The sequence below is a fragment of the Notechis scutatus genome, chromosome 3 (assembly GCF_049901735.1).
Source record: "Notechis scutatus isolate UNSWTSFEM ecotype Mainland chromosome 3, rNotScu1.2, whole genome shotgun sequence".
NCBI lineage: Eukaryota > Metazoa > Chordata > Lepidosauria > Squamata > Elapidae > Notechis > Notechis scutatus.
This window is the reverse complement of record NC_142011.1, coordinates 123399439-123424499: the sequence shown is the minus strand read 5'-3', so window position 1 is coordinate 123424499 and position 25061 is coordinate 123399439. Positions and strand designations below refer to the sequence as shown.

The following is a 25061-nucleotide window of genomic DNA, read 5'->3' as shown; positions in this document are numbered from 1 at the left end:
GCAGTCAGTAGAAGTAGCCTGCATTCTAACCACTGCGCCGCCACAGCTCATATAGTTATTGTGACAATAACAAAGTAGAGAAAGCAATCAGAGTATTACTCCTAAAATTCTTTACAACTCCTTTACCTCCACTTGCCATAGGAGATATCTGTACTTTCTTCTGTGTATCAAAGTAACATGTTCATCTGCATCTGTGCATTTTGTCCTTAAAAGACCGATCAAATTGTACACGAAGCTGAGTTAACAAATGTCTTTTATCAGCCAGTTTAGTGCTCTGGCAGTTTTCTGTTACATATGTTATCCAACTTTTTCATAATAGCAGTTTTTTAAAGAATGCAGATCCTTAGAAAGCAAAGAATGTTCTGTCACTTCTTCTATTTTGAGCATATACTGTATGGTGTGAAAAAGTTGTTCTGATTCAAATATGCATCATCTATCAAATGGCTGCTGAAGATTCACATGTACCCAGAAATTTAGACAGTACCTCGATTATTATAACCATACAAATACACAACTCATAGCAGAAATCCTCCATTATATATCCTATTCCAGATTTTCATCTACTTAATTCATTCATGAAGGCTGGAATAGACTTCCATGGCATTGCACTGAATGAAACTTATGCCGCTGTTGTTCAGGGATGGTTGCATCCCTGAACAACTTTTTACACGCCAGCTAATTTTAACTTTTCCCACTTGGATGTGCCTTGCCTTCTCCCATCTCCCAGTAGGAAATCAGAATCAATCAGCATGCAGGGCACTCAATTCCGCAAACACACAGTTGGGATTCAGGAAGTGTTTCCAGCCCTCTAAAACCTCCACTTATCCATCAACCCCTTTGCAGAGTACATAGGTATGCAGTAACAGCTACAGGCGAGTGGGGGCATCTTGATAAATATAAAGACATACTTTGGACATTTAGTCAGACCAAGGATCATGTAATTTTAATTGCAAATAAAATATTAGATCTCTTCATTGGAATACATATTTGCAGTAACATAAATGTTCTCCACCATCACTACCAAGAAAAAAAGGTGATAATTTTAGATTTTTCTACATCTTAAAAGCAACAATAGTCAATGTGTTTGTACCACTTTAACATACAAGACAAACTCTAGCAATGCATGCTCTAATCAGATTAGCAATATTATTTTTGTTTAAAGAAAGTTCAAGTTACAAACCATTTATAGTTTCATTTTTCACTATGCTTGGAAAAAGGTAATATTTAATAAGCCAATTTTCTCTCTGCCACTGGTAATCCCCTGCAGTTTATGAAAGACTATATTATTAAAATCTCTATGACTAATTAATGGGAGGGAAAGTGCCTACAATTAAACTATACGACAATATCAATAGTATGAAAAGTAAACAGAACATGCAGCTGAAGCAGTGTACCACTTCAATAAACAAAGAAACTTCAGTTCATGGAAGCAACTGTAATCCTTCAGTGGTTTACCCTTGAATAAAGAAGGGTGGGGTGGGGTGATTTCACAGTTTTCGTTCATCATCCCGTACCTTTACATCTCTCATCCTCCCTGGAGGATCAGGAGGAACAAGAAACTGGCAAAACTTCTTCCACCTCCTCAAGTGCAGCTCTGAGTCCTATAAATCCTATAAATATGAATCCTATAAATTTATGCTGAACACAATTTTATGTTCAAACACCGAGATAAGTAACATGATACCAAAACCTAATAGAATTCCTGCATTTTGTAACAGGAAATATCCCCAGCGGCTGCATCCATGATCGCTAGCATCATTGTGAAGCATTTCAGGTACCTGTATTAAAAGAAACATACACACTTTTAAGTCATGCATATTATAATAAATGTTTCTACATGTGCAGTGGCTAATGCTGGTGACATTGATTATACATACAAAATCTGCTAGAAAATATTGAAGTGTATTCCCATCTGTAAAATATGCTCCTATTCTTATTTCCAGGCAGCTATGGTCAATATATCTAGATTTCTTTTTTAATGTCCTGTAATCCAGGGGTCCCCAACCACCGGGCCGCGGACCGGTACCGGGCCGTGGAGCACTCTTTACCGGGCCGCAAAGAAAAAAAAATTAAAAAAAATGGCGGCTTTCTTCGCCTTCGGTGAATGCTGCTGGGATCGGGGATCAAGGACACAAATGAAAGAAGGGGAGGGAGGAAGCAACCGAAGCCTGTCCTGCTCTCTGGCTCAGCTCTCTCAGTCGCTTTCTCGCTCCTCCACCAGCCCAGGAAGAAACTGCTTCAAAGAAGCCGGGGGGGGGGGGCTTTTCCTGTCGCCGCAGCTTCCCCGAAGCGCCCGTTTCACCCCCACCCCACCCGCCCGCCCGCTCGCGGTTCAATCCACAGTGCTCCGTTCTGCCTGCCTGCCTGTCTGGTTGTTTGGGAGCAGCTTCGGCTGAGAATAATAACTATTCGCCTCTTTTTATCAGCCGAAGCTGCTCCGAAACGAAGAAGGCAGGCAGGCAGGCAGGTAGAACGGAGCACTGTGGATTGAACCGCGAGCGGGCGGGCGGGCGGGGTGGGGTGAAACGGGCGCTCGGGAAGCTGTGGCGACAGGAAAGCCACCCCACCCCCACCCCGGCTTCTTTGAAGCAGTTTCTTCCTGGGCTGCTGTAGGAGCGAGAGAGCGACTGAGAGAGGAACGAGGCAGACACCTGAGGGAGGGAGGGAGGGAGACACCTGAGGGATGGGGCTGAGGGAGGCAGGACCAAGGCGCTCCCTGAACTTGGTGGTTTGCTGGCAGACGTTTTATTACCCGACTAGGTAACAACATCAGATGTTACCTAGTCAGGTAATGAAACGTCTGCAAGCAAACTACCAAAGTCGGATTCTCTCTCCCCCGGTCCTTGAAAAATGTTTCTGCTTGAAACCGGTCCCTGGTACAAAAAAGGTTGGGGACCACTGCTGTAATCCCTTGCATTGGGGTGAAGTCAGGGTAACTGAGTGGAACTCAAGTGTTTACTAGTCAGGTACCCTTCCTGAGGCCTATGCTAAGTTTACAGCAGACAATTACTCATTGCGCCCAAGAAGAGAAATACAGTATCTGCAGCTACCTAGGATCGAACTCACAGCCTCCTGATTGTGAGGTGAGAGCTCCACCTCTAGGCCACCCCGCCACGCATATCTAGAAAATTAAGGAACCAAATTCACTTTCTTTATATTTCTATTACTATTTTTCAGTAAATGACTTAATTTTCCACACTTCCTGGATCCATTGATCGTTATCTCACTTAAAAGACTACTGTGGCTGGTTGCCTGTGATCAAGTATGGGTTGAAAGTATTGTGCTTCAACCAATCTTGAAATTCTTCTTAGTATACTATTTCCCACCCACTCCCACAATGCATTAGTTAGAATCCTACCTAGGAATGTGTGTGTCTAGGTTTCATTCTTAAAATGAATCCAGGATGGCACTCAGAAAATCATAACAATTGGATGAATGAATCTATCTGGCTGTAATAGCCAGAATGGCCATGTTATTTGGGTAAAGGTTTACTAAGCTAACATTATTTCCCCACCCTACCGCAACTCCTCTAATCATTACTTCTATAGAGTATAAGCATATTTTGAAGTCAATGCCAGGCTAGTATTCCCGTAATAATATCTCACTGGCATTCCTAAGTATTGGAATGCTATTAATATCTATTAATAAGCATATACTTACCATATCAACAAGAGCGACATACATGAACAGCCCAGCAGTAAGGGCAAAAATCCACATGGAAACATTGTCAGCATAATGGCCAATAAGTATCCCAGTAGCCATTCCAAGATATGCCAGCATAGCTGAGAGAGCGTTATAAAGAACAGCTTGTTTGACAGTCATACCAGCTTTGAGTAGTACAGCAAAGTCTCCTTCAAAAGAGAAATATGTTTACATCAATCATTTGTATTAAAATGTCAGCATTCCACCCCACATGGAAGACATGCCAAAACATTATGAGCTTTTAAAAAATCCTTTAAAAAAAATCACTTGCTTTCATATAATCAGGTACTTCAAAACTTTAGGAGAATGGAGACAAGCAGGAGCATAATTGCTTTTGTCATGTTTTATCCTTTTTATGTGTTTGCCGATACACAAATATATACAAACTAGGACTGTATACACATAGGACACAGGATTTCATGATTGTCTCTCGCAGCTAGAGTACAACACCAAAAAAAAAAAGGACAGATTATAAGTATCTTTAAGGAGCAGCTCATAAATGTAGTATAATCACAGATTTCACAAATCTGAGTTTTTCCATTATTCTAACACACACTTCTACAATTTATATTAATGTGGAATAAAACACTTTGAAATAATTTGCCATTACAAGTGGTCCTCCAGATCACAGTGAAGCCCAGAATTTCAATTGTAAGTCATTGCAGTCGTAAATCAAGGCACCGTATGATTGGACTTGATTTTATAACTGATTTTTATGGCTGTTGTAAAATGAGTCACTATGGTCGTTAACCAAACCACAAACTTGTTAAGGGAATCCAGCATATCTAGTGGGTATTTTTTGCCATTTTCTATTGGAAAAGAGCAAAAAGACACAGCAAATTAAGATCCCATGACCATGGGATGCTGCAACTTGATCATAAATGCAAACAGGTTGCCAACCACCCAAAATGTGATCATGTGACTGTGGAATGTGTGGGCGTATGCGCACACGTGTGCACGCAGCAGGCATACCTTTCAGGACAGATTATAAGTATCTTTACTGAAGTCCATTTTAACTTTAAATGTTTAATAAGCAACCAGCTATAAATCAAGGACTACTATAAAACCCTTTAAATTAGAAGCATGCAATTGAATTGGGTCAAATCTTCACCAAGTGAACCAAAATAGATTAGATTTGGTGAGTTTGGAATATGCTTCTGAATATTATGAACTCTACTACTACTGATAGCTGCAGTAAATAGGCAATAAAATTAAATTAGCTTGTTGATTAATGAAATATTTGTTTGTCTTTTATTAACTGTTAATTTGTTCTTTTATTCTATTGAAAAGTTTTATTGTGTTGTTTAAAACTGAATCACCAGACCATGTTTGAAACTGTGGGTGGTATTCAATAAATCCTAAATTCACATCTGCGCCAATAGACTCTAAGGTTGGCCATACATAGAGGTATGGCGCAGATCAGGGAAGATGTGAGGGGATTTGGGAGGGTGTGTAGGACACATTGTGTGCGGGGTGTGGCATAAGTCATGGAAGGTGCATGAGAGGTGTGCAGGGAAGGAAGGAGACATAAGAGGTATTGCATGGATCAAGGAGCATGCACCGGGTTGTGTTAGTGGCCAGTGTGTGCGAGCACAGAGGGGCTGGAAAAGGGTGCACATATGGGGGGGGGGGGCATTCTCTGGAAACTTCTAATCTTCCCTGCTAGCTTCTGCATTGACTGGGGAAGTCAGCAAGGAAAGTTGCACTTGGCGATCACGATTGTGTGATGCATGACAATGCTGAAAGTGCAAATGGGCTGCCCAGCACTCAGATCACAATCATGTGAATGAGGGTGTCCTGGAACAGCTGGAACTCTGAGATTTATTCAGAGAATTCTATGGTATCTCTGGACAACTGAAAAATCCTATGGTATCTCTGGACAACTGAATAACTGGATAGAAGCATTCCTGTCAAACAGACAACAAATGGTCAAAATCGGGAGCGTCCTATCAAATCCAGTACCTGTCAATAGTGGTGTCCCCCAGGGCAGTGTTCTAGGACCAACTCTCTTCATACTCTACATAAATGACCTCTGTGATCATATTAAGAGCAATTGCGTTCTCTTCGCTGATGATGTAAAGCTGTTCAATACCACAGACAATACTGCTACCCTACAAAAAGATCTTGACTATGTATCTGAATGGTCAAACAAATGGCAACTTCAAATCTCAACAAATAAATGCTCTGTCCTACATATTGGCAAAAAAAATCAGAAAATAAAATACAAGCTGAATAGCCAAGATCTTGTTGATGACCCAAGCTCTGTAAAGGACCTTGGAATACTCACCTCTAATGATCTAAGTGCTAGAGCCCACTGCAACTACATAGCCAAAAAAGGCATTAAGAGTTGTTAACCTAATCCTACGTAGCTTTTTCTCTGGTAATATCACACTACTAACCAGAGCATACAAAACATTTGCTAGACCAATACTCGAATACAGTTCATCAGTCTGGAACCCTCATTACGTATCTGATATTAACACAATTGAGAAAGTCCAGAAATATTTCACAAGAAGAGTTCTCCACTCTTCTACTCATTGTAGAATACCTTATGCCACCAGACTTGAAATTCTAGAACTAGAAAACCTTGAATTACGCCGTCTTCGGTCTGACTTAAGCATGGTATATAAAATCATACATTGCAATGTCCTACCTGTCAATGAATACTTCAGCTTCAACCATAACAACACAAGAGCACACAATAGATACAAACTCAAAGTAAACCACACCAAACTTGATTGCAGGAAATACGACTTCAGCAATAGAGTGGTCAATGTCTGGAATACTCTACCCGACTCTGTAGTCTCTTCCCCAAACCCCAAAAACTTTAACCTTAGACTGTCTACTATTGACCTCACCCCTTTCCTAAGAGGTCTGTAGGGGGCGTGCATAAGCGCACCAACGTGCCTACCGTCCCTGTCCTATTGTTTTCTCTTATTCTTTTATTTTTCTTATATGTACCCATTTCATGTATTCACAACTATGTATACACTTATACTTACTATCTTGTAAACAATTGGCAAATCAAATAAATAAATAAATAAATAAATAAAATAAATTATTATTCTTATTCAGCATCATTGGTCACTGACTCAATGGTCGTAGATTAAGGACTACCTGCATATCCAGAAGGGATACTGAGTTGGAAGTTGACAGCTTAATAAAAACAACTCAATATCCAAAAAGCAAAAAAAGTTCATTTCTCAACAAGATCATTAGAAAATGGAAATCAATCTAATTTCCAGTAATGGCTTGATACAAATTTAGGAATTTGGAATACATTTAGAATACCGTGCATAGTTTTTTCATGCTCTAAGATGTCCCCCCAAAAAGTGATACTAAAGCACAGAAAAGCCTTCCAGAATAATCAGAGAATTAAAATAATTCTCCCATCAGCAAAGTAACAAGTGTTGCGATTAGTTTAGAAAAAGGGGGAAATTTGGAATGTTGAAAATGTGGAGGAAGAGAATGTATTTCTCAATCTTTCACAAAACCAGAACCCATAGCATGTAATTAAACGTAACGTAACGATGGCCATAAACCTAGCTTTAGAAGGTGTACAAAAAAGAAACACAGAAAAATCTATGAAGAACAAGCTTATCAATGACTACTATAGGTACAAGGGCTTTTATAATATATTTAAAAACAGAAGAATAACAATTGCAAAGGAACAAAAGCAGATTGTTGTTCTGATATACTTTGTGACTCCATTGTGTATGCTTGATAGGTTGCTGTGAGAAACAATTGTTTTCTCTGATCCAAGAAGACAATTACATTGTGATAAACCTTAACAAAATGGTAGATTACTATTCAACATTTAAACAAAAATAAATACTAATGAGTCAGCAATGGGAATTTGGGACTTTATTAATATTACTTTGCAGTCGATATACCAATTAAAGCCATGGCTAGCTGAGGAATTCTGGGAGTTGAAGTCCACAAGTCTTAAAGTTGCCAAGTTTGGGGACCCCTGAATTAAAGCATGGAAATTATATTTTACTACTTTCAAATATGTATGTCTTACCCAATTCGTGTGGCAACTCATGACAAAAGACTGCAACAGATGTACTTAAGCCACTGGATAAACCTTCAGTGAAAGCAGCCCCTAGGAAAAATGAATGAACATTATTTTTTTTTAAAAGCAATCACACTGGAAAATGCAGGCAAACCCAAAAACAAATTTAAATTAAGAAATATGTTTTTTTAATTAGTATTGTGTATTGTATAGATGCTGTATTGCAAGAACCATGGACTAAAATCATACAAGGGAGAACAAGAAATGACTAGTTGTAAGAAATACGCTCCCTATAAAGAAACGTTAAAAAATATTTTCTGGACAAAAGCTATATACTTTCGGCTAGCCCTTAAGGCCGTTCTTATTTCTATTTTAGTTCTAGTGAAGAGAATCAATTTCCTATCTGTGTACTTGTTTAGAATTTCAATTTAAATGGAGAGCAGTGTACAGCTACATGAAAGTCACAAAACTACAGCTTTTAATAAGATGCAGTAGGATAAAGAGCTAACGCAATAACAACACGACTACAGTTCATCTTCACTTAACAACAGTAATTAGGACCAGAATTTCTGTTGCTAAGTGATACAATCATAAAACACAGCATCGCATGACCATACTATTTACCAACAGCCATTCTAGCATCTTCAGTTTCTGACATTAAGTGAATAACAGTAGCTTAATTGAGGATGTCACCTGGATGCCGTTCGTGGCTCCCTGCTGGCTTTCCCACTGACTTTGTGTGTAGAAATCCATCAGAGGTCACAAATCGAGATCATGTGATCATGGAGATGATGCTATGACTGATGTAAGTACGAAGACTATCATAACTACCATTCATTCAACACCATTGTAAGCTTGAGTGGTCTTCGAATGAGTGGTTGTTAAGTGAGGACCACCTACAATTTTTATGTACTTTAAAACTAAGGCATCTTGATTCTTGGCTATGAGGAAAAAAATAACCCATTATTAGCAGAGCCTATAGACAGGAAGACAGACAAATAAGATTCACGTTTATCTAAATGCTAGTTATGTTTAAAAAATGACACGTGTATTTTAATGAATTTGGAATTTATGAGATATTGATAAATTAGCTGGGAAAATACTGAGAGTCCTGGTAAACTTAATAATAAAATCTTTTTTTATTATTCCTCTTCTGCATTTACAAAAAAAGTTGCTGCAATGTTGCTCCCATTTACCTATATGAATTAGCAGCCACAAGGAAAGCCAACACATATGCACTCACCAATCGCCAGACCATCACTGAAGTTATGCAGGCCATCTCCCATTATTACCATCCAAGCTAAGGTAGCTATACCAGCATCTTTCAATTCCTCGCTTGAATACCGCTGGCTGTGGCTATGTGGGTGATGATTTTGATGGTGATGGTGATGCAAGATATGATGGTAGTCATGGTGATGATGACTGAGATGATCTGATTGACCTAGAGTGTCATGCAAGTGTGAATGGCATTTGTTTCTACATCCTCTGGATGCATATTCATGATCAGCTGTCTCTTGGTGGGTGGGTGCGATCATGACCTCTTCTTCTTCTTCTTGTACCATGGGTTTCTGAGATAGGAAATTTGGTGGTTCTTGAGAAAGTGACCCCAAATAATTTTCAGGCCCTTGGAGGGAGAAAAGAAAAGAAAAAAGAAAAAAACTCAAATAATTATCCAATCGAAGAAAAAAGAAATAATTAGAATGTTTGGTATATAGCTAAAAGACTTTAGTTGTTTTATTTTCACATGTTTTTTATTGGAACTATACCATGCAAGGAGGTAAAGAATGTTCTAATCTGCTTTATGTTTTAGGACAAACTCATAAAAGGCAGGCACACTTTAACCATACATTATGTTACATGTTTAGAATCATATCTTTAAAATCTGGCCTGTGCATAAATGCACCTAAAGTTCAGGTTCCAACATGTGCCCATAATAATCAAGATAAATACCCATCAGGTTTCCTGTCTCACCTCATTTTTTTCAAAAATAGATTGCACTCATAAAAGTGACATTAATGAGAAAATAAAAATAACGATTATAAGCTTTGTTTTTCATTTGCAGGTGTGTCCACATGCCTACGGTTACAAAAAGTGGAGATAATTGGGAGCATCCTGGAATATTCTCATGAACTGATTTTGTCAGGGCCACCATGGCAACTTTTTTTAAAAAATGATTTTATTATAATGGTAACTATTTAGCAACAAAATTCCTGATGTGTCCACCAGCACAAATGATTTTAAGCCATTATCTTGCAGCATGTAAAAATCACTTAGAGAAGAAGCAGTGCAATCCTTTTCAAAACTTACTCATAAAGGCCAAATCAACTTCAGACGGATCAACATAGCACAGGGATGGCTCATTATATACATTTTTTGATTTAGCTAACAATGTATAGTATTTTTTATAATAACTAGCAGAATCTAGAGACGCGAGGACAGCAAATATCAATCATCTCTCTGCAAAATTTCTGGGTAACAAAAGAAGGGCTGGCATATTGTACCCAAGAGCCAGTTGGTATAGTGGTTAAGGCACAAGGTTAGAAGCTGGGAGATCATAAATTTTAGTCTGACTCCAGGGCACACACACAATAAAAGGCTGGGTGTGGGGGGAAATACACACAAAAAAATGACAATGAAGAGAACCTCTTATGGAGCAAAAAAAAAAAAACTGAAATAAAAAGGAGGTTGCAATAAAGAGAAACTAAGATCATGTTTGCCAAAAAAAAGCTCTAGTAGCCTCTAGTGGAAAAATGCAGGAAACAGCCAATAAAGTCTAGATCATTATAGTAATAATACATGATGATGAAAAATTATGAAATTAGGGATATTCCAAACAATTCCTGCATCACTTATACACCCTATTACAATTATTAGACGTTTTGTAAGATTTTTCTTTATAACTGTAGCAGCTATCTTTCAAAACCTGAGGCTGAGAAGGGAGCTTCTAGATTGTCAAGAACTGAGATGCATATTGGCTGCCCTACTTCAAGTTTATCTTCCCTATGTTAATATTTGGAACACAAAAGAGGCTGAAAAAAATGAAAATGTGGATAAATGCTAAGTCAGCACTCTTTTATGACAACAACAAAACGTTTCTTAACAGAGTGTATCTCATTCATTACTCTCTGTAATGAAATGTTTTATTAAAGGGAGAGGACAATTTTCATTCACTTTTTAATATATTTATCAGAGATGGGGAGACAACAGAGAGCTCTGTTAGAAGAGAAAAGGCTATTTCTCCTTTTTATATCCAATACTGTATTAGAAAGTGAAATCTATAATGCATTTAAAATTGAAAATAATATATTTTTGTTCATTCTTGGTTTACTTGAACTCTCTAGTGCTCTTAGTACCCAAAGAAAAATTGTAGGCTTTTTCAAATTGCAGATAAACACATGCAAAATAGAAAAAAAAACATGGTTTGTATACAGGGATTTATATTATGTTACTTAAAAACTGAAAGCTTCCACACTAGTATACTAGATCTCAGATCCTCTTATGTTGCCATAAATACATTTCACAAAGATTCTGATACTTATACAAAGTTTATTGAAACTTACTATCTTCTGCATCTATTTTGTCATCATTTGCTGAAAGTTGAGAATCATATTTAGACAGCTGTTTCTTGATTTCTGATTCATCATCATCATTTTTTTTCTAGCTCCAAAAAAAAATACACTGAAGTTAACATTTTGGCTATACCTCCTGAATGACACATATATCAACAGAATATAGAAAAATATAGACAGTGGAATAGAAAATATAGACAGTGGAATAGAAAAATGTTGAAATACATGTGAAATTTCTATTAGTAGCAGACTGGTTAGAAAAAACCCTATAGATTTTTGCTTTTGTAATATTTCATTCAGTTTTAAAATCATACATCAGCTAGGACTTAAAATTCAGTCTTCAGTTTATACTTGAGGATACATCAGGTTTTTTTTTCTTTGAAAAACTTCCTCTGTAATGGTGAAATCTAGGTCACTGAGACTATTATAGAAAAGCAATATCCAATGAGAGCATTATTCTATCAATTGGTTAAAAGTATTACTTTCAAGCAATTTCATAAAAGAACATTTAAGCAAAACAAAATTGTGATGAAAACCAGTAGTTTCTTACCTTTTTTTTCTTATCCTTAAACTGTTTAATTAATGTGATCAAGTGCTCAACAAGAAACATAAAATATAATCCTCCAAGAGCTGTGAGGCCTTTCCATGTAGAATCCAAATAAGCATTTTCTTCTGAACTTTGGAAAACTAGATGCTTTAAAGGGAGATCGTTACTGTGTGCCATCAAAGGTTTTTCATGATGATGATGGTGCTTTCCATGAGACTGAATGTGGAAGTTTAAAAAGAAAAATAGTTTAGACAATACTCCATATAAAAAAGATGACATAGGATGAGTAGAAAAATAGGGATATTTGTCAACCCAAGTACAGTATATAGCAGGAGTCCCCAAACCCCAGTCTATGGACTGGCACCGGGTTGTGGCATGCCACAAACTGGGCACACAAACAAGTGAAGCTCCATCCATGGGATGCAGGCAGCATGTGAAACCACGCCTCCTCTGGTCTGCACAAAAACCTCTCTCCACAGAACCGGTCCCTGGTGCTCAAAAGGTTGGGGGTCCTTGATATATAGATAACAAGATAGAAAAGGTGAAACTTGCATTTTATTGCAATCAGTGACCACCCACAAGTAAAACTGACAGACTAAGGCCTGGGATATCTCTAAAACAATAAACTCCATAATTTCAGACTATACATAAGAATATGGAAGTCATATTCCAGAGATTATAGAGTCGAAAGTCCTTGTAGTCTTTGCAAAATCTCCAAGAAAAATGTGGCATTTGTGTGTGTTTGGTGGAGGTGGGAGGAATTGTTGTATTAATTTGACCTACAGGATATTGGTCACTGTCATTTAAAAAAAAAAGAGTGATACCTCAGCTGTGGAATAAAAATTAGTGAAACATTGACTATTCCAGGGATAAGACTCAAAATATATTCAGATGACTGTCAAACTACACATTTAGTATAATAGTTACATTTAGAAACTCAAAAGCTTCTTTATGCCAGCTACAAAGTATTTCAAAATTATACCAAATATTTACTTATTTTTAGCCAAAATGTCACACAGGTTCATATAATCCCTAGATTTATTTGCTTTGAATACAGTAGACAGCTATGATGCTAAAACCTTTCAGTCCCCTCAAACTGAATGACAGAGAATAGCTCTTGTATTATTTGGCAAATCTAACCTGACCACAAACCATAATTGACAACATCAATTGTAAGTTTTTCCAGTATGTAATCAAGCACAGCTTGAACCAATTGATGGAACAAGCTTATACAAGGAATATCTATGGAGAAAAATATGTGAACTACGGTACATGCTAATGAGCCTGGATACCAAATGTAAAGGAAAAAATATGAAAAATCTCAAAAGTTTAGATTTTATAAATGTTCATATTCAATTATCTATTGAATGTCTGTCTTTCTTTGATTTCTGTGCCAAAAATGTTTAGCCATTTAAATCCTGTGTTACTAAATCAGATTGCTACAGAACGGCCTTGTCACGTGTACAAATTGCAATGCTATAAACATCCCATTATGCTCTTCTCCAAAAATAATATTTTTCTTCAACCAAAGCAGGAAGGGGTGATTTTTCTCCCACTATAAGTGATGAGAGCTACAAGAACAAAGGAAGGGGGGGGGGGATTTCTCCCTTGCATACATACACAAAGTTTCACAAAGCAAACTTTTCCTGAGAAATGCAAACACTACAATTTACAATGAATTCTACCTGACAGGTTTTATATTACCATGCATGCTTATAGGTTGAATAAATAGGGTTGAATAAATAGAAACAGAGACCCAAAACAGTTCAAGAGACCAGGCACAATGGGATCTTCTGGGTTTTAATGGCATAAGATTGAATATACAAGGGGAGGAGAAGAAATTAAATTGAAGCAATTATGTATTTCTCTTACTCCACACCTATGGTCAAATCCATCAAAGGGCTGATAAAATAATGTGACTTTTTAAATGCAAATAATGATGATGCCCCAGCAGAATTTCCACTGGGAGTGAATAGTGGTTTTTCAGCAGGACTTGAGCTGGCTAAACTCCCCCTTCCTGCAGTTGCTTCATCCCATACCTAACAGCTGGCATAAAACTGTGTGACTGAGTATACTATATTCCCATCATCAGTAGTACATTTACTTTAGCTCTAACATTGTTAAGAAAAATGTATCTAATGCAGAGGATATTTAAAAGATAAGTACAACACAAGGTCATCAGATTAGATGCTTTTGTTTCATTATGAGTCCTTTTTCTACTTACAGGCTTCCATTGACCAAAGAGCCCTGCTATACTTCAAAGGAACATATGCACTATTAAAAGAAAAAACAATGTACTTACATGTGGAAGGAGATGCAAAAGAGCATCCCCGCTTAGAGTTCCAACTGCTAATGCCACCAGGAAACTTAAGAGGAACTTGAAAAATACACGATTCATAAGCGGCACCAGTATAACACCCAGTAATGAAAGAAAACTGATAACGGAAATGGATATAAAGCCACCAATCCAAGCTGAAAAGAAAAAAGCTTTTTTATCGAATGATTCAAATATACATTCTTTATTAAATAACAGCATTCTTCTGTTTTGGTGACTAGCTAAAAGAATTTTCTAACCTGAAAGATCAGTAGGATTTTTATGTTAGTTTGTTGCCATTTATAAAAAGACCTATTCCTTGAGATAAAAAATACAAATGTTTTGATTCAGATAATGCAGCCAAAATAAAGCCACTCCTGGAATAAGAATGTATTACACCATCAAAAACAAGAGAAAGTAGAAATATTAAATGGAAAATCTGCCATCAAACTCACCAACTTGCAGTGAATATGTTTTTGGAGCTGTTTCAGTCTTTTCACTTGTTGCATGAATTATACAGTTTCTACCATCAATCTGGTTAATTATAGCTGGACAAAGATAGCTAAATTCTGTGGCTGTCAAAGACGCTTGAGTACTTATTCCATGGAAAAGCATCATTTCTGATGTATTAAAGCACTATGGAAAAATGTGTTAGAAAAATACACACATTAAGAGAAATAATTTCAAAACATAGCAGCTTTTCTTCAACTGACAAATTTCATAAGTGATTTTTTTTAAAAAAAAGTTAAAAATGCATCAAACACGATTATATTGGATTACTTTATAGCATCATAGAACAAATGCATTTTTGTATGTCACAAATAATTTAACAATCTGTTTAATAATCAAGGATAATACAACTAACTTTGAAAACATGGCTTGTGCTATAGGAAAATAATGTGGTAACTAAAATGTCTTTTAAAAAATCTGCCAAACTAATTTTATAAATATTAAAATGAAATCCCTGAAGATTGCATTATTTTTGGCAACTGGGAGTCCCCGACAACTGTGTTGTCACTGGCAAATCTTTTCAATCCAAAAGCAGCCCTAGGTTACAGACAGACTTTATAAATTTATAAACAAGCTTCAGGTAAGTTTTTGCAAAATTGATGGATATAGAGCTTTTTCTTCCATTATGGACCAATATGTCAAAATTACTAATATAAACATACAATCTTCAAAATTTAGGTGATTTATAACTTTCAGAAGTTAAGGGTGGGACTGGCAAAGCTCTATAACAATTATCTTTTTTTTATTTAAGTAACTCATGTAACCAGAAAGCTCCCACTCTTTTAATGGTAGTGATAATGATGAATGTTCAAGCTATACAATTCATATTCAAGTTATACAATTTCCAAGAGAACCATATTCAAAGTTTCACACATGAATTATAAGCAAAGCAGACCACATAAAAACTGCATTTCTCTATGAGCTAATAAATCAGTTATGTAATTTAGGAATACACACACACACACACACACACTTTTGAACCTGTCAATATTTAAACATTTCAATACTCTCAGAAAGATCGCAAATTGCAGGCATGTAAGAATTAATACATTTAGTTTAAATGTGAGCATTACAAGGTTGTAGAAAGCTATTCATTAGGTTAGGATCAGATCAAATCTCAGTCAATGATAGCACAATCCCAAGTTTGCCAAACTGGATTGTTCAATTTAAAATGCTTCAGAAATTTATTACAAGGAAAATAAAACCAGTGTCAAAGAACCTGGTTTGTTATTTCAAAGAGCAAGATTAAAATACTGATGAACAAGAGGAACTTCAGCATGCAACTCTTTGCATGATTTATCATATGTGAAAGCATCTGAACCAACTCTTAGAAGGTATTTTAGTTGGAAGTGGAATAACACAGTATCGAACACCCACAAACTAAAGAGGTAACTAAATTATTAAGGTTTTAAAAGAATAGAATCTTATATATCAAATGTCTTTAAAAAAAAAAGCCTCTTTCCAAATATATTTTGTGTAATTTGCTAATTTTAGAACACAGGGAACCTCCTGTTTCAGACCTCCTCATAAAAACAAGTGTTTCCTTTGCTTTTCTATTTAAAACCTTACATCGCTGCTACTTCCTAGAACAGTGCTGGGATTGGGGTTGCCAAAGCCTATGCGTGCTGACAATTCTGCAGTTTCTGAGTGTTGTAGCAAAGGGTTGCCCTCTGTCGTTGTGGTGTAGGTAGCTGTTGTTAGAGCAATGGTTGTACTCTTGTTATCCATGGATTCTTGCTGGCTGTCCTCCATATTCTCTGTTCTAGGCACATCTTTTGTTGGGTTATTCCAAAAATCTTTGCTGGCATCACCCGATTCATCATGAGGACAATAGGTTTTGTCAGGGTTTGTCCTGAGTGTAGCATGATTATGATGATGGTGGTAATGATTGTGATCTATTCTTTTAACTTTCTCAATGCCTATGCTGTGGAGCAATTTTTTAAAGCCTTCAATATTCAATGTATTGTTCTCCCCATAACGAGAGAAGAGATCCTGAAGGTGATGTCTCTGTCTACATAAAGCCAAACTAATATTAATACCAGCTGCCTTTTCAGGAGTGAGTTTCTCTGTAGTTTGTGAAATTGTGGCTGGTTCCAAGCTAGGGTAGGAAGCATCACAAAACAAGATTGTGAAAAGTAAGTGAAGAAAACTTATAGAAAGTTTCTTTGCCATAGTAGGATCCTATGAAAAGAAAATGACATAAAATTAATTTTAAAAACTGGCCATGTATATTATTCAATTCATGCAATAGAAAATTTAAAAGAAACCGCTGCAAATTTAAAATGATAAATTGCACACATTTTAATAAATGAAATTCTGCTTTTTTATTTCAAGCACTACCAGGTAACTACTTTAACATAAATCCAAGATAATATAAAGAAAAAGAATATAGAAAAAAACAATCTACAATTTGTAGAGACAATAATACACATATGAAAATTTATCATATATAAAGAACATATCAAATTATAATGAACTCCAACCAAACTTGATAAAATTGTAGATCCTGCTTTTGAAGTCTTGCTACTTCAAATTACTACTGTAATTTTTTTTAAAGTGGTAATTGTAGAGAACTGTTAATACACTACTCAATTGTTATGTTACCTAATATTTTCCAATGTTGCACAATTATTGTTTTGGCTAATAAAATTTAAATAACCAGTTATATATATATATATAAAAATTTTTATATATATATAAAAATTTGTGTGCTCGTCCACTGAAATTCTTGCTGTAGTAAATCTGCCAGTTTCCATAACTGCTGTCAACTTTTCTGGTTGTTTTGGACCACCAAGATCCGAAACCCAAGCTTCCTTTAAACCCTATGGTACATATCATATTTCTCATTGCAGGAATAACCTATATATTTTCAGATCTTTTCTTTTGGTTGTTATAAATAATAATGTATTAAATTATCAAAATCGGCATAAGGCCATATTGCTGAAGCTCTAATATTTCTATTGCCCAAAAAAGATTTGAATTGATTCCAAAAAAGTCATGGTAGCTTATTGCCCTGATCTTACTGAGTATTACATAATTACAAGAAAACTTGTTAAAAAAAGTTGTATACTGTAGTATCCCTCCTTTGGAATTCATACTCTATTCCATTTCTCTCCCACCCTCAATTTTCTATTTCCCTATTTCTGAATTCTCAATGAACATTTTGGCATTCTGTGTCCACTAAACATGCATAAACATCACTACAAGTGAAACTCGAAAAATTAGAATATCGTGCAAAAGTTCATTTATTTCAGTAATGCAACTTAAAAGGTGAAACTAACATATGAGATAGACTCATTACATGCAAAGCAAGATAGTTCAAGCTGTGATGTGTCATAATTGAGATGATTATGGCTTACAGCTCATGAAAACCCCAAATCCACAATCTCAGAAAATTAGAATATTACATGCAATCAATAAAACAAGGATTGCACATAGAACAATATTGGACCTCTGAAAAGTATAAGCATGCAGATGTACTCAGTACTTGGTTTGGGCCCCTTTTGCAGCAATCACTGCCTCAATGCGGCGTGGCATGGAAGCTATCAGCCTGTGGCACTGCTGAGGTGTTATGGAAGACCAGGATGCTTCACTAGCAGCCTTCAGCTCTTCTGCATTGTTCGGTCTCATGTCTCTCATCTTTCTCTTGGCAATGCCCATTAGATTCTCTATGGGGTTCAGGTCAGGCGAGTTTGCTGGCCAATCAAGCACAGTAATCCCACAGTCATTGAACCAGGTTTTGGTGCTTTTGGCAGTGTGGGCAGGTGCCAAGTCCTGCTGGAAAATGAAGTCAGCATCCCCATAAAGTTCGTCTGCGGAAGGAAGCATGAAGTGCTCCAAAATCTCCTGGAAGATGGCTGCACTGACCCTGGACTTAATGAAGCACAGTGGACCAACACCAGCAGATGACATGGCTCCCCAAATCAACACAGACTGTGGAAACTTCACACTGGACTTCAAGGATGTGCCTCTCCATTCTTCCTCCAGACTCTGGCTCCTTGGTTTCCAAATGAGATGCAAAAGTTCCTCTCATCAGAAAAGAGGACCACTGAGCAACAGACCAGTTCTGTTTTTCTTTAGCCCAGTTAAGACGCTTCTGAAGTTGTTTGTTGTTCAGAAGCGGCTTGACAAGAGGAATACAATATTTGAAGCCCATGTCCAGGATCTGTCTGCGTGTGGTGGCTCTTGATGCACTGACTCAGTCCACTCCTTGTGAAAGTCCCCAACACTTTTGAATAGCCTTTTCCTGACAATTCTCTCCAGGCTGCGGTCATCCCTGCTGCTTGTGCACCATTTTCTTCCACACTTTTCCCTTCCACATAACTTTCTATTAATGTGCTTTGATACAGCACTTTGGGAACATCCAACTTCTTTTTCAATTACCTTTTGAAGCTTTCCCTCCTTATGGAGGGTGTCAATGAGGGTTTTCTGCACAACTGTCAGGTCAGCAGTCTTTCCCATGATTGTGATTCCTACTGAACCAGACTGAGAGACCATTTAAAGGCTCAGGAACCCTTTGTAGGTGTTACGGATTAATTAGCTGATTAGAGTGGGACACTTTGAGCGTAGAATATTGAACCTTTTCACAATATTCTAATTTTCTGAGATTGTGGATTTGGGGTTTTCATAAGTCCAAGAATAAGCATTTTATAGTTAATTACCACTGATCATAAAGTGGGATATAATTCTAAAATAAGCATTTTAATCTTTTAAACTGAATTTACAATAGATACAGAATAGTAAAACAGTGGTACTACAGTAGAAATATATAGGGTCTTTTGCAAGCATTTCCTGTTTGGTGACGTTGTAGAACTCAGATAAGAGTATATTTCATGCTGTGCCAGTAACCAGATGACCTATTTGCAGCTACATGAATATTATCTATGTATCTACTCTACACCTACAATCAATGAACCTTCATTAAAAAGATTGAGTAGCTTATCACTTATGGGATAATTTTTTCCTTCCTGATTTCCCATCTTATACTCTTGCATTGACAAATGTCCTAGGTGCACTTTCCACATCTAAAAATCAGGGGAAACCTAGATGGATATATCAACAAGGCATCATAGATCTTAGATTTCTATGTTTACCATTCAACTCATATTTTTACCATGGATTTGCAAGAAACTTTATAACAGTTTATTTATATCTTCCCTTTCTTTCAAAACCTCCAAGTTTAACATACATAGTTCTCCCCATCCCTCTCATTTTAGTTTGACCTCCATCCGCTGACTAAAAAGAACTGAACAAAGAAGAACTTGTAACCACTTTCCCAATAAATTCTGTGGCAAAGTGGAGACTAAATATGGGACAGACAGACAAGTACTGGCCAATCAACCAGACATCATGGTAGTAGACAAAAACCAGAGGACAGGGGTGGTGATAGATGTAGCTGTGCCAAGTGACAGCAACATCAGGAATGAGGAGTATGAGAAGCTGGAGAAGCATCAGGACCTGAAGGAGGAAGTGGAAAGAATGTGGAAAGTATGGTAGTCCTCGACTTACAACAGTTTGTTTAATGACCGTTCAAAGTTACAACGGCACTGAAAAAAGTGACTCATGACCCGTTTCCACAGTTACGACCATTGTAGCATCCCCGTGGTCATGTGATCAAAATTCAGATGCTTGGCAATTGACTCATATTTAGGACGGCTGCAGTGTCCTGGGATCCCATGATCCCTTTTTCCGACCTTCTGACAAGCAAAAGTCTGTGGGGAAGCCAGACTCACTTAACAAGAGTTTGACTCATTTAACAACGACAAGTGATTCACTTAACAACTGCAGCAAGAAAGGTCGTAAAAATGGGGCCAACTCACTTGAACAAATGAGCACCAGAAATGTGAGGCTCAGGGGCGATCCTAAGGTGAGGAGTCCCTGGTAAAGTGGTCCCAGTTGTGGTTGGAGCCTTCAGGGCTGCGACTCCTAAGCTTGGGAGAGTGGCTCCAACAGATCCCAGGAATGACACTCCGAGCTCTCTGCCCATAACAGTTGCAGCGCTGGGATATTTTGGCAAGTTGCAGCATGCCACGAGCGGAAAATCCTGCACCTGGCGAAACTCCTCTCCTACACGTCCCTCCTTCACAGCTATTAGAAAGGCAGCCTGCCCTCTCTCTATTGTGCAAGAATTGCCGCCCTGATTAAAACCAAAGCAGATCCTGTTTATTCAGACTGAGGGCCCCAAGGAAGGGCCAGAGATAGACTGCCATGAGAGACGGGCGCTTGATTCTACTAGTAATCAACTCAAGCCACTTTCTCCCCCGTTCAATTGGGAGAGGCTGATGAAAAAGAGAAGTTCAGCGATCGCTGCTGATCCTTTAGGACCCTCCAACCATCAAAAGAGCGACTTCCGTACAACTAGCGCCGCCGGGCTAAGGGCTCGCCCCGCCCCCACCCCGTCTCCCCAACCTAGACTACTTAAACCACGAAGCCGTGCTTCCTCACCGACTACTACGGTCCATTCCGCGCCCGGAACCGCCTTCACTCACTCGCCGCCCGGAGAAGGAGAGCGGCAAGCCGGCCTCTACGAACTAAAAGAGGGACGTCGTCGCTCCAAACAGCCAATCAGGACACGCTTTCTGATCAGCTGGGCGAATAAGAACCAATAAGCCTTTCGTAATTCCACCGCCTTTCGTCCTCGGAAAGGAGGGCCTTCGTCGAAAGGGGGAAAAGCGAAGACAAAAGAGTACTGTACGCAAGGCGGCCCACGTGGGGAGAAGGGCGGCCTCTTGCGCATGCGTGAGGTGGCAGGCGCTTTCACGTTTAGGCAACGAAGTGATGATCTCTTGGTGGAAATTTAGTATACGGAAATTGGTCGGTTTATGTTTGCGGTTCGCCAGACTCTTCTTTGCTCCAACCCTCGCTCTTAGATGTGGATAGAACGGGTTTTTCTATCCAGCGGGTAGCGTAACGTTTAACAACAATTAAGCTTTTCTTCCACGAAGCGGAGATCTGTACAGTTTTAGGGTTTGAACTAACCCTATAGCATGAAGTCAATTCTGATATTTATATTGGGATCTGTCTGAAAGCCTCACTATAAGCCATGACATCCATTTACCTAGAACAAGGGTCTTCAAACTTGGCAAGTTCAAGTCTTGTGGACTTCAACTCTCAGAATTCTTGAGCTAACATGACTGGAGGGGCAATTCTGGGAGTTGAAGTCCACAAGTCTTAAAGCAGTCAAGTTTGAAGACCCCACTGACCTAGAATCATCGTGGATCTAACTCTTTGGGGGCAACACCTTGATATTAAACAGGAATCCAGGGTATAAATCTTTGTGGACTTCCGACGTTAAACCTGAAACAGACAAATCACAACCAACCACGTAAAAGAGGGCGGAACAGTTGGGGATCTGACAATTGTTGATTTGTCCCAAATGTGAATCAAACCACGGGTTCTCATTTCTCAAAATCTGACTGTTTTTGACACTGTCATCCTCAATGCTGCACCAGATACTCAGCTGAGCAGAATTGAGTCAGATATGCACACATATTCACGCACTCGCTCAATTAAATCTCAGAGAAACTAAACTAGATCAGCTGTCCTCGAACAGCGTGCCAATCGGTGGGATTCAAATAATTTTACTACCTGTTCTGTGGGGCATGGCTTGGTGGGCATGGCAGGGGAAGGATACTGTAAAATCTCCAGTCAGAGGTGGTATTTGCCAGTTCTCTGAACTACTTAAACTTTCCGCTACCTGTTCTCCAGAACTGGTCAGAACCTGCTGAATGCCACCTCTGGTGCCAATGTGTGCTGTCTTACTCCAGGCTGAGCTGGCCACTGATCAAAAGCACTTGCCTTAAAGTCCAAGCTGGAGTTTTCTAAGAATAAAAAACTGAATTACTTTACTGTAATCATGGACCATAACATAGCAAAATGAAGCCCCTTCCCAATTACAATCATTGACTTACTATCCATCTGTGAGCAAACAAGGTCAAATAATTTTGTGAAATTTAAGGAAATTTAAGGAAATAAGATCTTCATTGACTAATACAATGCTAATAATACTTATCAGAAGGCCTGGAGATCAGCTGATGGCAACTATCTCTATAAAACTGGTAATAATGAGGAACATTGAATGTTGAAGAGCATCTGGAAGCTCTAGTTGGTGTAAAATACAGCGGCCCACATAGTTTGTTTTTTTTAAAAAAAAACACCAAGTTTTATTTTCAAGACAAACAATACATAGATACACATAAAACAAAACATAAAAGCATAAAAAATCTCTTATCTGAAAGTTGCTTAGTCCCGGGTTAAAACTCTTGGTACAGACACAAATTCAAATTCATATTCATTTTACATACCATTTCATATCTTATTAACATTTTCAATTTTCTATATGTCTTCTCCTCTCCTTTAAATTTTCTCAATTTTATTTTATTTTATTTATCTCCTCTCAATTCATATCATAATATTTATTATTCTTTGTCTGTTCTATTCCAGCCAGCCCTTTATTTTCCTTCTTTAAAAAAAAAAAAAACTTCTCCTGCACACTATATGGAGTATGATGCCTTTATCTCTTTCCCCTACATTTATAATACTTAATATAAAACACATAACATATATTGGGATTCTGTCTGGTACATTCTAAAATTATACTATATTATCAAAAGTAATACAAATCTATTCATTAGTATTAATATTCATTCATATCTTAAACATTTAAATCATTACTTTTCAATTAAATCACATACTTTTATGGGAGTCCTATTTTCCATAGTTATATATTATATCCCTCATCATATATTATAACTCATTATTTCATTAAAAAGTACCTCCTTCTTCTACTTCAATTCTCATTTCACAAAAAATTTCGCTAGTATACCATATTCTAATCATTAATATTAACAATCATTTATATCTTAAACATTTTATCCATTTCAATTAAATATCATGCCTTTGTGGGAACACTTATGCTTTTCAAAGATTATTACCCCCCCACATCACAATCTTGAATTATGTTTCATTACAGTACTCCCTTTTCTTAACCAAAAATTTCACTAATTTATGTTAAATATTTTATCACATTTAAGGTTACATATTATTTCTAATTTTCTATGTTTACTTCTAAATACAAATATAAAAATGCAGTCTTATGTACCTTTCTAGAATCCCTTTAACCATAAAGCTTATCCATTATCTCTAAAAAAAAATTGCTTCCCACCATTAGGACTTCTCATCCCTTCCTTTCTTTCTTGTTTCTTCTTCTCCTTATCCTCTTTAACCCCTTGTCTCTCCACCTCCCTTTTATTCTGCTTTCCCCCTTTCTGTTGTTTCTTAACATAATATCCCCTTTTCACCTTATGCTTCTCTTTTTGGGCTATTTTTCCAGATCTTAAAGACCTTTTTCCCTTTTTCTCTTGCTTTTTCTCTTCTCCAGTTGAAGTAATTTGTTCATCAAAGATGGCTTCTCCTTCTTCTTTGTCCCCATCATCCTCATTCTGCTTCACATAAATATAAACCGCCATTTCCAAGTATTGAAAAATAGTGTCAAGACCATCTTCCCCTCCTTGTTTTTCTCTTTCAAATTTTTGATATATAAGTTCCAGTTCATCCATAGATGATGCCATTGTGTAGAGAAAAAGTTTTTCCAAACAGCCACCCAAATGATTTAATCAGAAGTAATTTCCAAAGGTTCCAAAGTCACCAAACAATCCAAACAGACTATTTCTTTTAGATACCTTCTTCTTCTTCACTTTCTCTTTCTGGGGTTAAAGTAATCACAAATCCTTTTCAAATATATTTTTTGGAAGTTTTTAAACTCTTTGTAATTCTAGGCAATCTTCTCCTTATTTTCAAATTTTTGCTCTAATTCTTTTTTTCACTCTCCCTTCCCACTCACAGCCAAAAAGGTGTTTTTTTTTCCGCTGTCACTTTAGGAAGGAGAGTAGAACAAAGAAAAAACTTTCCCCTTTAGAATATTCGCAGCTTAAAAACTCTCACAGGGAACAATATATACTTAGCAGCCTTCAAGATTCCATGTCACTTTCTCCCGTCTTGTCCCGGTTAGAAGCAACTTTCACTTTTCTTTCAGCTTCCTCCCTCCTGCACCTGCTTGTCCAGCTGCAGCTTTCTTCGTGGCAGCCATTGCTGACTGCCGTTCCTCTGCCTTGGGAAAAGGGGGTTTAGCTGGCTGGGGAGGGGGTTTGCGACACCCCCAAACCCCTTGCCGGATCCCCCCTGTCTTCAGCTGCCTCTGCGGGGCAGCTATATCCCCCAGATCCAAATGGATCGGGGGAACCTTGACGGTGAACGCAGCAGGGATCGCGCAGTCGCGAATCCCTGCCGCCGCCGAAAGGTTGCAAACCGGAAGTCCTGCGGCCCACATAGTTTTGTGCAGACCTCGGTGTGCACATGAATCACCCCTCCTGCGGGAGCTGCATTGGTTGCTGATTTGCTTCCTGG

The 25061-nt window shown here is 37.7% G+C and overlaps 1 protein-coding gene across 2 annotated transcripts; it reads right to left on the bottom strand.

The window, feature by feature from the left end:
• Positions 1-921: 921 nt before the first annotated feature.
• SLC39A6 (solute carrier family 39 member 6) lies at positions 922-21428 on the bottom strand. 2 transcript variants are annotated; one of them, XM_026672497.2, is made up of 10 exons: positions 21102-21428; positions 16227-16838; positions 14603-14783; positions 14136-14305; positions 11837-12049; positions 11278-11374; positions 8961-9341; positions 7727-7807; positions 3661-3851; positions 922-1778 (listed from the first exon to the last, which is right to left on the bottom strand). In XM_026672497.2, exons 2-10 carry the CDS (start codon positions 16827-16829, stop codon positions 1626-1628), a joined length of 2070 nt encoding a protein of 689 aa, XP_026528282.1. In that variant the 5' UTR covers positions 16830-16838; positions 21102-21428; the 3' UTR covers positions 922-1625. The 2 variants fall into 2 exon arrangements, with proteins under 2 accessions (XP_026528282.1, XP_087817254.1); XM_087961128.1 differs by having other exon boundaries at positions 16697-16838; positions 21102-21208.
• Positions 21429-25061: the final 3633 nt, after the last annotated feature.

Bases quoted from the DNA above. Each gene is read 5' to 3' on its own strand.
- SLC39A6 (XM_026672497.2), bottom strand. From the start codon at position 16,829: ATGGCAAAGAAACTTTCTATAAGTTTTCTTCACTTACTTTTCACAATC. The intron at 12,050-14,135 runs GTAAGTACATTG...TTCCACATTCAG, and splicing joins TTTTGCATCTCCTTCCACAT to TCTCATGGAAAGCACCATCA. The intron at 1,779-3,660 runs GTAAGTATATGC...CTTTTAATACAG, and splicing joins ATGTCGCTCTTGTTGATATG to GTACCTGAAATGCTTCACAA.